This window comes from Cetorhinus maximus, chromosome 30 (assembly GCF_964194155.1).
Source record: "Cetorhinus maximus chromosome 30, sCetMax3.hap1.1, whole genome shotgun sequence".
NCBI lineage: Eukaryota > Metazoa > Chordata > Chondrichthyes > Lamniformes > Cetorhinidae > Cetorhinus > Cetorhinus maximus.
In genome coordinates, this window is record NC_135908.1 from 11593298 (window position 1) to 11607191 (window position 13894).

Genomic DNA, 13894 nt, shown 5'->3' on the forward strand with positions numbered 1-13894 from the left:
CCCAATTATGCCAAGCAATTTAAATCGGCCATTGACGCAAGTGATATAGGCACTGGGGACATACTGTTACAAGAAGATGACACTGGAATTGAAAATCTGATGGGGCATTTTTCATGGAAGTTGAACGTACAACAGAGAAGATATTCAACGATCGAAAAGGAGACTTTGGGTCTGGTGTTAGCATTGCAGCATTTTGAGATTTACGTTGCAAACAATTCATCAGAAACAATTGTTTATACAGACCACAATCCTTTAAAGTTTCTGGACAACTTTCGACACAGAAGTGCAAGGCTATTCAGATGGAGTTTATTATTGCAACCATTTAATCTAAATCTAACTGCAGATGCATTGTCAAGAGCTTGAAGCTGAAAAGGGAAAATTGGACATTTAAAAACCTAGACACTGGACTGGAATGATTTCTGTTGATACAAAGGATTTGCATATATATTATGATAATGCATGCATCTGGTAATGTAATAGTGTGAATATATAGATAAGTACAGGAGGTAATGTAAGATGGGTTAAGAAAATGAAGCTGTCTTTTTAAATTATGACTGTTCATTTTCCAGTAAGGAGGGGGGTGTCATGAAAATGTAATAATTTTCATAATATTATTGTGATTTATGTAAAGGTAGATTAATAGTGGGGTTTGGATTGGTTTCTCTGTGTAGATGTGTGTGTGGGGGATTTAATTGAATTAAAGACAGCTAGTCTGGAGCTTTTGAGTGTTCAAAAGGGAAGCTAGGTTTGAAATGCGAAATGCGTAAACAAAGATGTCATGGACAAGGAGTGTTCATGGTAATGGTAAGAGCTAAAGGAGGTGCTAATGGTGGCATAAAGGTAAGAAAGCAGAATGTGTTAATAGCAGAATAGTAAGCACTCTGTGAAAGAACACATCTTTGTCAATCTCTCTTTAGCCCCCACCTAATGCTGGTCTTTTATCCAGCTTCACCTACTCCACCCTCCCTTAAACAGTATAAATTTTATTACATTTCTACTTCTCTTTAGCTGTAGAAGAGTCATAGAGACTCAAAACGTTAACTCTGTTTCTCTCTCCACAGATGCTGTCAGACCTGGTGAGTTTTTCCAGCATTTTCTGTTTTTGCCTCACTTTAGCTCATTCTTCATCAATACCAACTTGCATTGATACAATGCTTTTAACTTAGTAAAATGTTCCAAAATGTTTTTCAGGAACATAAGCACTTAGAAAATTGACACAAGCCAAAGAGGGCATTGATACAGGTGATCAAAAGCTTAGCCAAACAGGTAGATTTTACTGATTGTATTATAGAAGGAGAGAGAGCGGGAGAGGTTGACGGAGAAATTCCAAAGTTTAGAGCTTAAGACAGCTAAAGGCATGAACTGTTATTGGTGGGACAATTAAAATGCAGGATTCACAAGAGGCCAGAATTTGAGGAGTGCAGAGAACTTTGAGGGTTGCTGTGTTGGAGGAAGTTAGAGATAATAATGCACAAGGCCATGAACACATAGATTAGAATTTTAAATTCAAGGCATTGATTCAAAAATAACATCAAGCTTGTGAACAGTCTGGTTCAGCCAGAGACATACCCTGAGCCAGGAAGGGAAATAGATGTTCCAGTACAGCTACAACGCTGACATCTACCCAGTGATGTGGAAAATTTCCCAGGTATGTCCTGCACACAAAAAACAGGACAAATCCTACCTAGCCAATTACTGCCCCATCAGTCGACTCTTGATCATCAGTAAAGTACCATCAAGCGGTACTTGCTTAGCAATATCGCTTGCTGACGCTCAGTTTGTGTCCCGCCAGGGTCACTAAGCTCCTGACCTCATTACAGCCTTGGTTACAACATGGACAAAAGAGCTGAGCTCCCGAGATGAGGCAAGAGTGACTGCCCTTGACATCAAGGCAGCATTTTACTGAGTGTGGCATCAAAGAGCCCCAGCAAAACCGGAGTCAATGGCAATCAGGGGAAAAACTCTCCACTGGTCGGAGTCATACCTAGCATGAAGGAAGATGTTATGATTGTTGGAGGTCAATCATGTCAATTCCAGGACATCACTGCAGGAGTTCCTCAGGGTAGTGCCCTCGGCCCAGCCATCTTCAGCTGTTTCATCAATGACCTTCCTTCCATCATAAGGTCAGAAGTGGGAATGTTCACTGATGATTGCACAATGTTCAGCACTATTCGCAATTCCTCAGACATTGAAGCCGTCCATGTCCAAATGCAGCAAGACCTGGACAATATCCAGGCTTGGGCTGACAGGTGCCAAGTAACATTCATGCTACACAAGTGTCAGGCAATGACCATCCCCAACAAGAGAGAATTTAAATTTAATCATCGTCCCTTGACAATCAATGGCATGACCATCACTGAATCCCCTACTGTCAAAATCCTGGGGATTACCATTCACCAGAAACTGAACTGGACTAGCCATATAAATATTGTGGCCACAAGAGCAGGTCAGAGGCTTGGAATCCTGCGATGAGTAACTCACCTCCTGACTCCCCGAAACCTGTCCACCATCTACAAGCCACAAGTGAGGAGTGTGATGGAATACTCCCCACTTGCCTGGATGAGTGCAGCTCCCACAACACTCAAGAATCTTGACACCTTCCAGGACAAAGCAGCCCGCTTGATTAGCACCACATCCACAAACATTCACTCCCTCCACCACCGACGCACAGTAGCAGCAGTGTATACCTTCTACAAGATGCACCGCAGGAATTCAGCAAGGCTCCTTAGACAGCACTGCATGGGGGAGGCGGTGGCATAGTGGTATTGTCACTGGACTAGTAATTCAGAGACCCAGGGTACTGCTCTGGGGATGTGGGTTCAAATCCCGCCAAGGCACATAGTGGAATTTGAATTGAATTAAAAACCTGGAATTAAAAGTCTGATGATGACCATGAAACCATTGTCGTTCCCCTCCAAGCCATTCACCACCTTGAATTGGAAATATATCGCCGTTCTTTCACTGTCGTTGGGTGAAAATCCTGGAGCTCCCTCCCTAACAGCACTGTGGGTGTACATATACCACATGGACTACAGCAGTTCAAGAAGGCAGCTCACCACAAGGGGACGAAGGCAATAGCTCCAATTTTAAAAGGGGACAGGAAAAGCGGGCAGCGGACCCTTTAGAGTCTGGAGACATGGACACCTTGCTGATCTTAATAACAGGGCTTCATTTAAAGAGTTCAGGACTAGTAGAGCTGTTGAGAGAAATGGTGTGTCATCAGAAGCTGGGTGTTGTCAATATACTGTGGAACCTGATGATGCGTTTTCAGAATATGTTGCAAAGGGGCAATATTGTTGATGAGAAATGGGGGAGTGGTGTGCAGGAAGAAAGGATAAATCTTGTGGGACTCTCCAGGCAATGATAGAATGGTAGATGACAAGGACAGAGACGTAATAGGTGAGTTTTTTTTTGAGAAGGGGGCGATGACGCCAGGTTTCAAAGGAGGAAAGCCATATCAGAGGAAAGGGAACTGTTTACGTTATCACCTAGCATGGGATCAGGAAGGGAAGTTGAATTTTCAGCAACTTGGTGAACAGATCAATGGGTGGGGCTCATGGATAGGATGACCTTGGGTAAGAATGGCTTTGTGAGATAGAGGAGTGGAAAGAAGTAGCCAAACAGCTGAATGGATGGACGCCACTTTAAAGACAAAGGGTGGAATTGTCCCAGATTTGCACCAAGGGTGATAGCGGGCGGCAAAAACGTCACCATTCACTCTCTCGCACACATCTTCATTGTCCTCATCCCATCCATGGGACCACTCACCACCCACACAGGCCAGGCATACTTATTATCTGGCCCGGCAGCGTCCCGCTTACACACTCTCCATCTCTATCCACACAGGACAAGCTGGTGCACAACAAGAGGGAGAAGTCACAGACTGGTGGACGAATGCCTGAAATCAAGGTCATCACAGACTTTGAAAATAGAATCATCCAGCTGGCTGGCAACGATCTGGACCATTCCTGTGCTGATGGTGAGATTGGTGGTGCTCAACCAAGTGAGGGTCCAGCAATATCTATCACACAACCATGCTGTGAGGCACTTCCCCTGTTCTGCCATCCCCTGCCATCATTAATTATCTCTCCTTGTTTCGCAGGCACATCTAGGAAACAGCCAACAGAGTCCATGACCCAGGGCCTCCAATCAAGCCCCCTAGAAACCTAAGAAGAGGAATCTGCTGAAACCCTCACTGAAGACCCGTACAATGCAGTCTTTGGCAACACTGGTTCTCAGTCATCTGCAGGAATGAAAGGCGGCATCTATAGACCCTGGGTCTAGCTACGTGCCGACCAGCAATGGCTCCTTGTGGCTCTCTGGAGGCTTGTGCGGAAGCTTCAGCCGCCCCTTCTTCCTGAAGGTGCTGTTCCTCCCTCTGTGCAGCCAAGAGCCTCAGTTGCTGACTTCTCCATCATCTTTGCTCTCTGTACACCACGAGGCACACAGCTAGTTCACCAGGCTCCATGATCCTGATGTATTCCTCCAGCAAGATGAAAGGGAGAGACATGTGGGTTAGCATGGGTGTACTAAGAACCTCTCTTGGTTAAATCTGATGGCCCCTTAATGCATCTTGGAGTGTGCTGGCCACCACTTGGATGGCCAGAGTTCAGTGCGCTGCATGGCTGCCCAAAACCCCACCCACCTCCACCCCACTCCACCTGACCTATTGGCGACAGCCTTGCCCATTGGACTGCATACTGTGCTCTCAGCTCAGGCACAGGCATTCTCCTAACCCGCACTGCAAAGCTGCACTGATAGCTTGAACCATGGGGGGGACTGGTCCAAGCCTGAATGATGACTTTGCAAGGGGCTGTGAGTGCCTCCATCAGTGACTGCTCCATCGCCAGATTTAGCAAGAAGATTGTACAAAGTGCGCAGTTGTCCAACTGTTCTGTAGCCCACTAAAACGTTTATTAGTTTGCAGTCTATGTCCGAGGGATGAAAAGTTCTGGAGCACTTGGTGGCACTTTGATGCCTCTGCGTTGCTTGAGTGGGCAGATAAGCTATTGAGACCCGACTCCACGCATGTCCATGTGGCTGCATTTGAACTGTCTCAGCTGGAGGGGAATGGCCACTTTATACAAGGTTTCCCTAATTCATGGCCAATTCCCTCCCCCCACAACCGTGCACATGCTTGTGTACTATCTTCAACCGCAGGGCAGCCTTTGCGCACCCCTCCCCTTCCAAAGTTACCTCAATTGCAGGGAAGCCCTTGCGCCCCCTCCCCCCCCCAACATGCCTCAACCTTGAAGTCCAACAAGCAACCCTCGTGAGTGCTCCACAACATTACTGTGCACTCACCTCTGAGTTCCCCTCAATGTGTAGCCCGTCAAGTTAACGTCTTTATATACGCTGTTGTGAAACACATCGGTGTGTAATCATGCCAATGTGGGTGGATGATCCAGTGGGGCGGGGGGGGGATGGCCTTATAATGACACGCAGATTACAATGATGTTCCCGACGTCGGATGGCAGGAACCGCCACCCGCCACCGATGGGCTAAGCGGCTGATCGCAAACTCTCACCTTTCTGCACAAGCCTTCTAATCTTCCCTGACTCTGCGAGGTGCCTGACACTTTTCCTTACCAAGTAATAGCGTGTCGTGTCTCAGAACATAACTTACTTGAAACAAATAAAATACGAAACCAAACGAATGAAGTATGAAAGAGAGTTGTGGATTTACGATGTAAATTTGTCACATTATTTCCTGGAGCGGATGGTTAAGGTTTGTTAAAGCATGTCTGAGTTACGGTGTCAGCAGTAACACAATGTAGACAGATCTGCGAGATCCCCTGATAGGAGGCCAAAGTGCCTTGGATTCAACTGCCCTAAGACATCCGCCTTTGGTTGAGATTGGCCCAATGCCCTCGGAGGACTTTGCCAACAAACAAACAGACAGCCAGCCAGGCCTTTTGCTTTTATACATATAAAGATAATATTCTGCATATGTTGAATATTTAAAGTTTCAAAAACAGACATTACGTCAGTGCTCATTCTAATTCATCTCATGTTTATTTTTAGAAATTGAGACAACTGCAGGACACAAGAATCTTAACTACTTTGTTTCTACTCATGAAATCCATTCATAACATCATGGTGGAAAATAGCCCAGTACCTTTTTGGTAAGTGCGAAGAAACTACATTGCTGCACTCAATCTGAATTTATGAATAATGATACCAGCAAATATAATTCAAAATGATTTCACTTCTCTCCTTTGCCATCATCATGAGGGCTGTAATAACTGAATATTTCTTTGGAGCAGATAAATATTGGCGGCTGACCAGGAGGGGCAAACGTCTGCATTATTGTTGGCACTTGGATTTCTGCTATCGTGATTCCAACACCCATGATTTCCCAAATAAAATAGAGAATTGAAAAAATAGTGAACCTCCCATATATTACTCACATTATCAAAGGTTATACCTTTTGCTAAGTACAGGAACATTAGATTATGTAATCCACATTGAATACTTCTGATACGATGCCTACTCTGTTCCATGAAAGCCACAAGGTTTAAATGGGGGCATCCTGAGGTCAATAACAGTGTAACTATTTTGCCGTGGATTGGAAACTGGTCATAAATCTCTGTCTGCTCAGCAAGATCAGAAAATCAGAAAGGAAATGACTGGCTTTCATTTTCTTATTTTTTTCAAGGTTTTTCAATTGAAATGTGACATCTGATGTGTTCTTTACACACACTAAAGTTCGAGATGTCTAAAAATGGATAGACTGCTTTCTACTGGAGTGTAGCTGCAGTCTGTGGTGGAGCTGAAATTTTGCACTGGGTGTGCTGAGCAGATGTTCCTGGATTCCTGCCACCATTTTCTAAACATGACACAGTATGGAACAGATAAAGTCAAATCTTTCTGGTGTTGAACTGGTCGACTCCTGCTGTGACCAGCTGGAATAGATTGATTCCCCAAATCTCAATTTGTACAGAAAACTTGAAAAATGTTTCAAATACTCATGAGCAATAAGACTACAGTAAATCTATATTTAGCATAGGGTACAGCTCTTGAATTGTTTATCAGGCATAACACTTAACAGACAACCGATGTCTGAAGTTCTGTATTTCTATCAGTACCACAATCTCTCAGTGCTAGATCATCAGATATTAAGATTTTAACAAATAAATATAAGTAGAAATAAAAGAAAAACAGAAAAATAGGAGTTAAAATTAAGAATTTCTCACTGTGTTTACCCAAAGCTGCCTTTTACTTCTACAACAGTGCAGGTTTATGGTTGGGTTTTTTCCATTCTGGCGGTGGGTCTAGGAGGCAATCCAAATTAGAATATAGGGCTGAAATTGGATTGCCCCCATTTTCATGCTGGTGGGGTGAGGGGAAGGCAGGGCAGGGCTGTGTCACAATTCACGCGCCCCATCCTCTTGAGGTAGGCAGCATGCAAATTTCATGCAGCCTCTTATTGAATAATTAGCATTTAGCCGAGCATGACCTCATGACCTACGCTGCTGGCTGGCTGAATGCTCGGCAGGATCCCCAACAACATGCATTGCTAGCACGTGTTCTGGCTAGCCTGCACCTGTTAAAGACAGCTTGCTGCTTTTAAATGGGAGCAGCACTCTTACACAGAAGTTATTACTAACTTCCAACTGCTAAGCGGCTGTGAGGGGAAGGGCACGAAATGGAGCAACAGCTAGAGAGAGACTGCTCCCAGGTTCACGGATGTGGCACTGGAGTCAGTCCAGGAAGCTGGTAGAAGGAGAAAGGTTCATATTCCTGCAAGGGGCACCAGGAGGGCCTCACGGAACACCCTGGGAAGGGACTGGGAGCAGGATGCAGGGAGGGAAATTCCCAGATTCTTGCTCCAAGGACCTGTCAGCAGTGCCACAAGAAGCTCAGTGACCTCTTACAGATAGTCAAGGTCATTGAGTACATCTTCAAATGATATCTCCTACCCACCACACATCACCCTCTCACACTGTTCAATACACTGCTGTTTGAGCAATGTCGTGTATGAATTTCAGTGCAATGCCACGTATGTAGGTCGTACGTCCCAACGATTGGCTGATCGAATCAAATAACATGTTCCTCTGGCTGTTCGTTATAGGCAGAGTACAGGCCGTACTCAACCAGCCTGTGCTTGCAAAATCCAGAAAATGTTTACTGTTAGATGTGATTCCACAATGGGGCAGCACTTGCTGAACAATAAGGATAAAGACAGCTGGAAGTAATTTTGTGAAGATGAGGCATCGTTAATAACAAGAAAACTCAAGCTTGTAACAGGGAAAAAACTCATAAGATGCTACATTCTATCTACTTCAAATTGCTATTTCTGCTGCTTGTAGTTACTCCTACCAGGAGATCTGCTGTCGTGGTATGTCACACTTATCTGCCTTGTGCCATTCTCACACATCCACTGTAACTCATCTGCAACCACTCTGTCATGTCTGTCATCCAACTACTCCTAGATTGATCTCTTTTTCTGCTGCCCCTTGTTGTATGTTAGTTGTGACTGGCTCAGGAACAATTGCTGAGACATGGATATGTCTGAACAATAACTGGTTTATTGTATGAGCACAACTATATACAGATATACAAGGCTACAGGTGTTACTCAGTCTAAGCCATGAGCTTTCTCCTTCTTGACTCTTGGTTATGTGTCTCTGACATCATTGTGTGGATGGTACTGTTTTGCCAGTCCCGCACATTAACCCTTTCAGCTCTGGACACGCCTAATACTACACCCGCTGCTTTACACTCTAGCAAAGATCTCTGTAGCTTTTCAGCAATGATCAAATGACTGAAAAACTGATCTCTTCTGACTTCTTAGTGTTCACATTTCAAAGGTCTCTATTTTCTTCCACAGATCTTTATTTATTGTCCAGGTTTCAAAGGCACACAGTAAAGTGGATAAAATGTAGCATCTTATGAGTTTTTTTCCCTGATACAAGCTTGAGTTTCCTTGTTATTAATACATTCTTCATCTTCACAAAATTACTTCCAACTATCTCTATCCTTATTTTAACTTCTGCATCACATCTGCAATCTTCTGTTATTATTTGTCCTAAATAGACAAACTTATCTACTTGTTCCAGTGTGACACCATCCATTTCAATCTTCATTCTAGTTTCTTCCTATGTATTCTTTCTGACTACCATTTTGCCTTTTTGGTATTCATTCTCATTCACAATCTAAACTGCTAGATTGTACTTGATCTATGATATTTTGTAGGGCCTCTTCTAACTCTATAAGTAGTGCTATGTTGTTAGAGTACTGTAAGTTTCTTATGTTCTTGCCTCCAATTTTTATCACCGGAAGTATATCTAATTCTCTAATGTGGTTGTCATACAAGTTTATGCCCTGACAGAAGGTCAGGTGAGAAGGAAATAGAGGCATTTTATGGTGACATCTTAAAGTGTTATGATCAAGTAAAATCAACTGACGTGGTAACTGTAATGGGCAATTTAAATGCTAAAATCGATGAAGGAACATCAGGAACACATGTAGGTCGATATGGCCTTAGATCGAGAAATGAAAGAGGAGACACAATTTTCTCAAGAAAGTGGTCTGATGGTGGCAAACACCTTCTTCAAGCAACCAAAAAGAAGTCTGTACACTTTTCAAAAATTAGTTCATGGGATGCGGGTGTCGCTGGCTGGGCCAGCATTTATTGCCCATCCTTAATTGCCCTTGTTCAGAGGGCACTTGAGAGGCAGCCACATTGCTATGGGTCTGGAGTCACATGTAGGCCAGACCAGGTAGGACAGCAGATTTCCTTCTCTAAAGAGCGTTAGTGAACCAGATGGGTTTTTACAACAATCGGCAATGGTTTCATGGTCATCATCAGACTTTTAATTCCAGATTTTTATTGAATTCAAATTACACCATCTGCTGTGGTGGGATTCGAACTCAGGTCCCCAGAGCATTATCCTGGGTCTCTGGATTACCAGTTCAGTGACAATACCACTTGTAATGACTCACTGGGGATAGTGCGCTGTAATATCAAGCCCCACTGTTCCCCAAGCCACAACAAATGTGAAAAAGTTTGATGAAACCACCAGATTTCCCCAATTCTACCTAACTGTTTAATTTAGGTTAACAGCATATGAGCACCAGGTTTGTAAATTTAATAAGTAAATAACTGTTTATTGAGCAAACTGTTGTTAACCAGTGGCAAAAGAAAGAAATATGAACTGCTAATTTCTAACACTATAATTTAAACTCTATCCCCTTCTTAAATCCCTATACACACAAATACAAGACACACAAAATCCATGTTTGTGTGTGTCTTAAGGATGGGATAAAACAGTTAATAGCGCCAATTCCGGAGTACAGGATTCGATGAGTTGATTTTGATCGATGTCTTCCAAATTCCTTTCAGTTCTTGTTGATGACACGAGGTGGTCTTCTAGCACTTTCAGTATTTAGTTCACTGGTTGAGCACTTGCCTTTCAATGTCTCTTAACAGTGATTTTCCCCTTTGCTTCTTGACAGGGGTTTTCAAAGAGAGAGCAGGTTATAGAGATATGAGGAGAAAAGCCAGTGGAATTACTGGAATCTTCCATACACAGGAGGAAGAGGTTTTAGGTCTTGTCCCCTTCAGGCTAGGAGCTATTCAGCTACACTGCCCTCGCACAAAACCTGGTCACCTGCCAATTAAAATGCTGTTGTCAGGCAGCTCCCTTGGTCCAGGACTGCTTTTGAGCACCATCTTGTCTTTCATGGCACATTCTGTTCCAGAACTGCAACATTGTATATATCTCTCACCCTGTTTCAGTGGACATGTCTTTCAACCTGCAGCCATTGAAATTCTAATCCACAGTCCAACTGAAAATAAAAAGGTATGTTCTTCAGAACAGTCCAACAGAAATTAAAAGATATATTCTTTACACAATATGCCGCCGGTGTCCAGGCGATATGTATAGAAATCAAATAGATTATGTGATAGTGAAACCACACTTTAGAAAAACTATAAAGAACATTCAAACGTATCTGTTAAGCATATTCGTTGTTACCTAAGAAACTAAAACAATAGAGTGCAATCAGTTTAGAACTAAAAGCTTAATGAGTAATCTCAATAAAGTAATCTTGAAAATCATAATAGAAAGAAATAATAACACATTTGAAGCAGAAATTGGTGAAACAGAGTCTGGATTTAGACCTAGAGTAAGAACAAGAGAGGGAATATTTAACCTAAAAACAATCTTTGATAAATATCTAGAAGTAAACAAGAACATTTACATATGCTTTATAGGCTATGAAAAAGTGTTCGATCGTGTTTATCACCAAAAGTTAATAGACGTGTTGCTGAAATGTGACATTGAGAATAAAGGTGTGAGGTTTATCAGTAGCTTATATTGGGACCAAATAGTGGACATCAGGATCGAAGATGGACAATTAGATATGTTTCAAGTGAAGAGAATAGTACGACAAGGCTATGTAATGCCGCCAAAATGATTCAATTTGTACACAGAACAAATATTCAGAGAATTAGACATACATCCAAGGGTAAAATTTGCAGTCAAATTGCTACACTAAGAACCAATTTAAGACAATCAATAGAGCTTGTAATGTAGTTCATTTATGCTTGCTAGAAGCAATAAACATTTATGCAGAGGAACTCGTTCCCTGTAAGCAAAAGGAATACGTTCAAGCCTTGCGCCTTTTTTGAATTACCTGGAAGCATGGGGAGCCTAGAGGCCCCCGTTGCTTTCTCCATGGCAACGCCTTGACTGATCAGAGTCGACTTGCCAACCAATCAGCACCCCTTTTCTCTTGTAACATAAATTGTTGTGATCATCTGAAATTTGCCCTTCTTGCTATTGTCCTGAGTGCAAGACGAAAAACTTCAACAACATGCCTCTCTTTTCACTGGTTTAAATGTTTGCCATTGTTGTTCTACATCATTCTTTGCCAATATTGTTGCCTATTTCCACCCCCCCACCCCCCCGCAAGTTCTATTCTCAGCCCCTCAAAATCAGTTTTGCTCCAAATCCATTAACCTGGTTTTCATCATACTCGTGTACCCCTCTTTGCTACTGAGGACAGGAAGAAGGTAAACTCAACATATTTGGAGGCGATTAAATGAACTTCTGCTATGGTATAAGGCAGTGAACCCCCTTAGAAGAGGAGGTGGCATGCCTAGCCTGCAGAAAATGCTTTAGCAGTGCAATGTAGCTGAGATTAGAGTAGGCACAAAACCTGCGTTGACTACCCAAGACTTTGTGTTGCCTTGCAGGGTGTCCGGCACTGCTACACAGGCTGGAAGTCTGTCAGGAGATACCATAATACTACTAGGGAACAGAAAATACTAGAAATAACAACTCAGCATCTATAAACAGGAAAGAAGTCAATATTCCAGGTGTCAACTCTTTGTCTGAACTGTCTTCAGGTGTCCTGATCCTTCTAGGTTACATCTATAGGCTCTTGCCTGCTCTCAATTTTTCTACTGAAAACTGTCAGCATGTCAATTACCATCTCAGTGCCTACTCCTTTTATTCAGTCCAACTCAGAAATCTCAGTTCTGTATTGTCTCAATTGCCTGACAAAAGCCTTTTGATACAACTACACGAAGAATCAATGAATGAAGTTCAGTCTGGCACTGTGGCTGTGATAGCTGTGGATTTACACCAGGTAGCTTTTTTCAAAAAAGTCTGGTTGTGATTGGTCCCCAGCAATATTTGACAGACTGTTTGTTCTGTTGCAGGTTTTGCATGCTGGCTATACTCCTAGGTTTCCTCTCAATACCTCAGCTATGTTTTGCACACAGAAAGGTAAGCCAAAATGTTTCTGATAGTGCAGTAAATGCTGCTGGCTGCCCTCTACTGCATCATAGGCAGTTAGCTTAGTGAAATCCCAACTGCAAGCTTCAGTTATTTCCTGTTTACAGACTGAATTCTGAATCAACAATATTTCTGATACAGTGTCAGAACATCTGCCTTAATTCTAACATGACACTTGAAAGAAGTGGCTAGTGAGATAGTTGATGCACTGGTTTTAATTTTCCAAAATTCCCTAGATTCGGGGAAGGTTCCATTAGATTGGAAAATAGCAAAAATAACTCCTTTACTCAAACAGTGAAGGAGTCAGAAAGCAAGATTTCCAGAAGGCATTTGATAAGGTGCTGCATCAAAGGTTATTGCAGAAAATAAAAGCTCATGGTGTAGGGGGTAATATGTTGACATGGATAGAAGATTGGTTAGCTAACAGGAAGCAGAGAGTTGGCATAATTTTTTCTGGTTGGCAGGATGTGATTAGTGGTGTGCCACAGGGATCAGTGCCAGGGCCTCAACTTTTTACAATTTATATAAATGACTTGGATGAAGGGACCGGTGGAACTGTTGCTAAGTTTGCTGACGACACAAAGATAGGTAGGAAATTAAATTGTGAGGAGGGTGTAAGGAGGCCACAAAGTAACAGATAGGTTGAGTGAGTGGACAAAGATCTGGTAAATGGAGTCAAATGTGGGCAAATGTGAAATCGTTCATTTTGGCAGGAAAAATCAAAAAGAAGCTTATTATCCAAATGGTGAGAGATTGCAGAGCTCTGAGATTCAGAGGGATCTGGGTGTCCTAGTGCATGAATCATAGTGCAGGAATCATAGTGCAGCTACAGCAAGTAATTAGGAATAGAATGTTATCATTTACTGTGAGGGGAATTGATTACAAAACTAGGGAAGTTATGCTTCAGTTGTACAGGGAATTGGTGAGACCACACCTGAAGTATTGTGTACAGTACTGGTCTCCTTATTTAAAGAAATATGTAAATGCATTGGAAGCGGTTCAGATAAGGTTTATTAGACTAATACCAGGAATGGGCAGGTTGTCTTATGAGGAAAGGCTGGACAGGTTAGGTTTGTATCCACTGGAATTTAGAAGAGTGAGAGGTGACTTAATTAAAACCTTTAAGATCCTGAGGGTTCTTGACAGG

General features: G+C 42.7%; 1 protein-coding gene across 1 annotated transcript in view; it reads left to right on the forward strand.

Annotated features, from left to right (window-relative positions):
- Positions 1 to 13894, forward strand: part of LOC144670075 (thrombospondin type-1 domain-containing protein 4-like) — a 253990-nt gene that overhangs the window by 13969 nt on the left and 226127 nt on the right. Inside the window, exons 2-3 of the mRNA XM_078532470.1 lie at positions 6024 to 6124; positions 12672 to 12738. Coding sequence (XP_078388596.1) covers positions 6075 to 6124; positions 12672 to 12738 — 117 coding nt within the window. The 5' untranslated portion in view covers positions 6024 to 6074. The remainder of the gene's footprint in view (positions 1 to 6023; positions 6125 to 12671; positions 12739 to 13894) is intronic.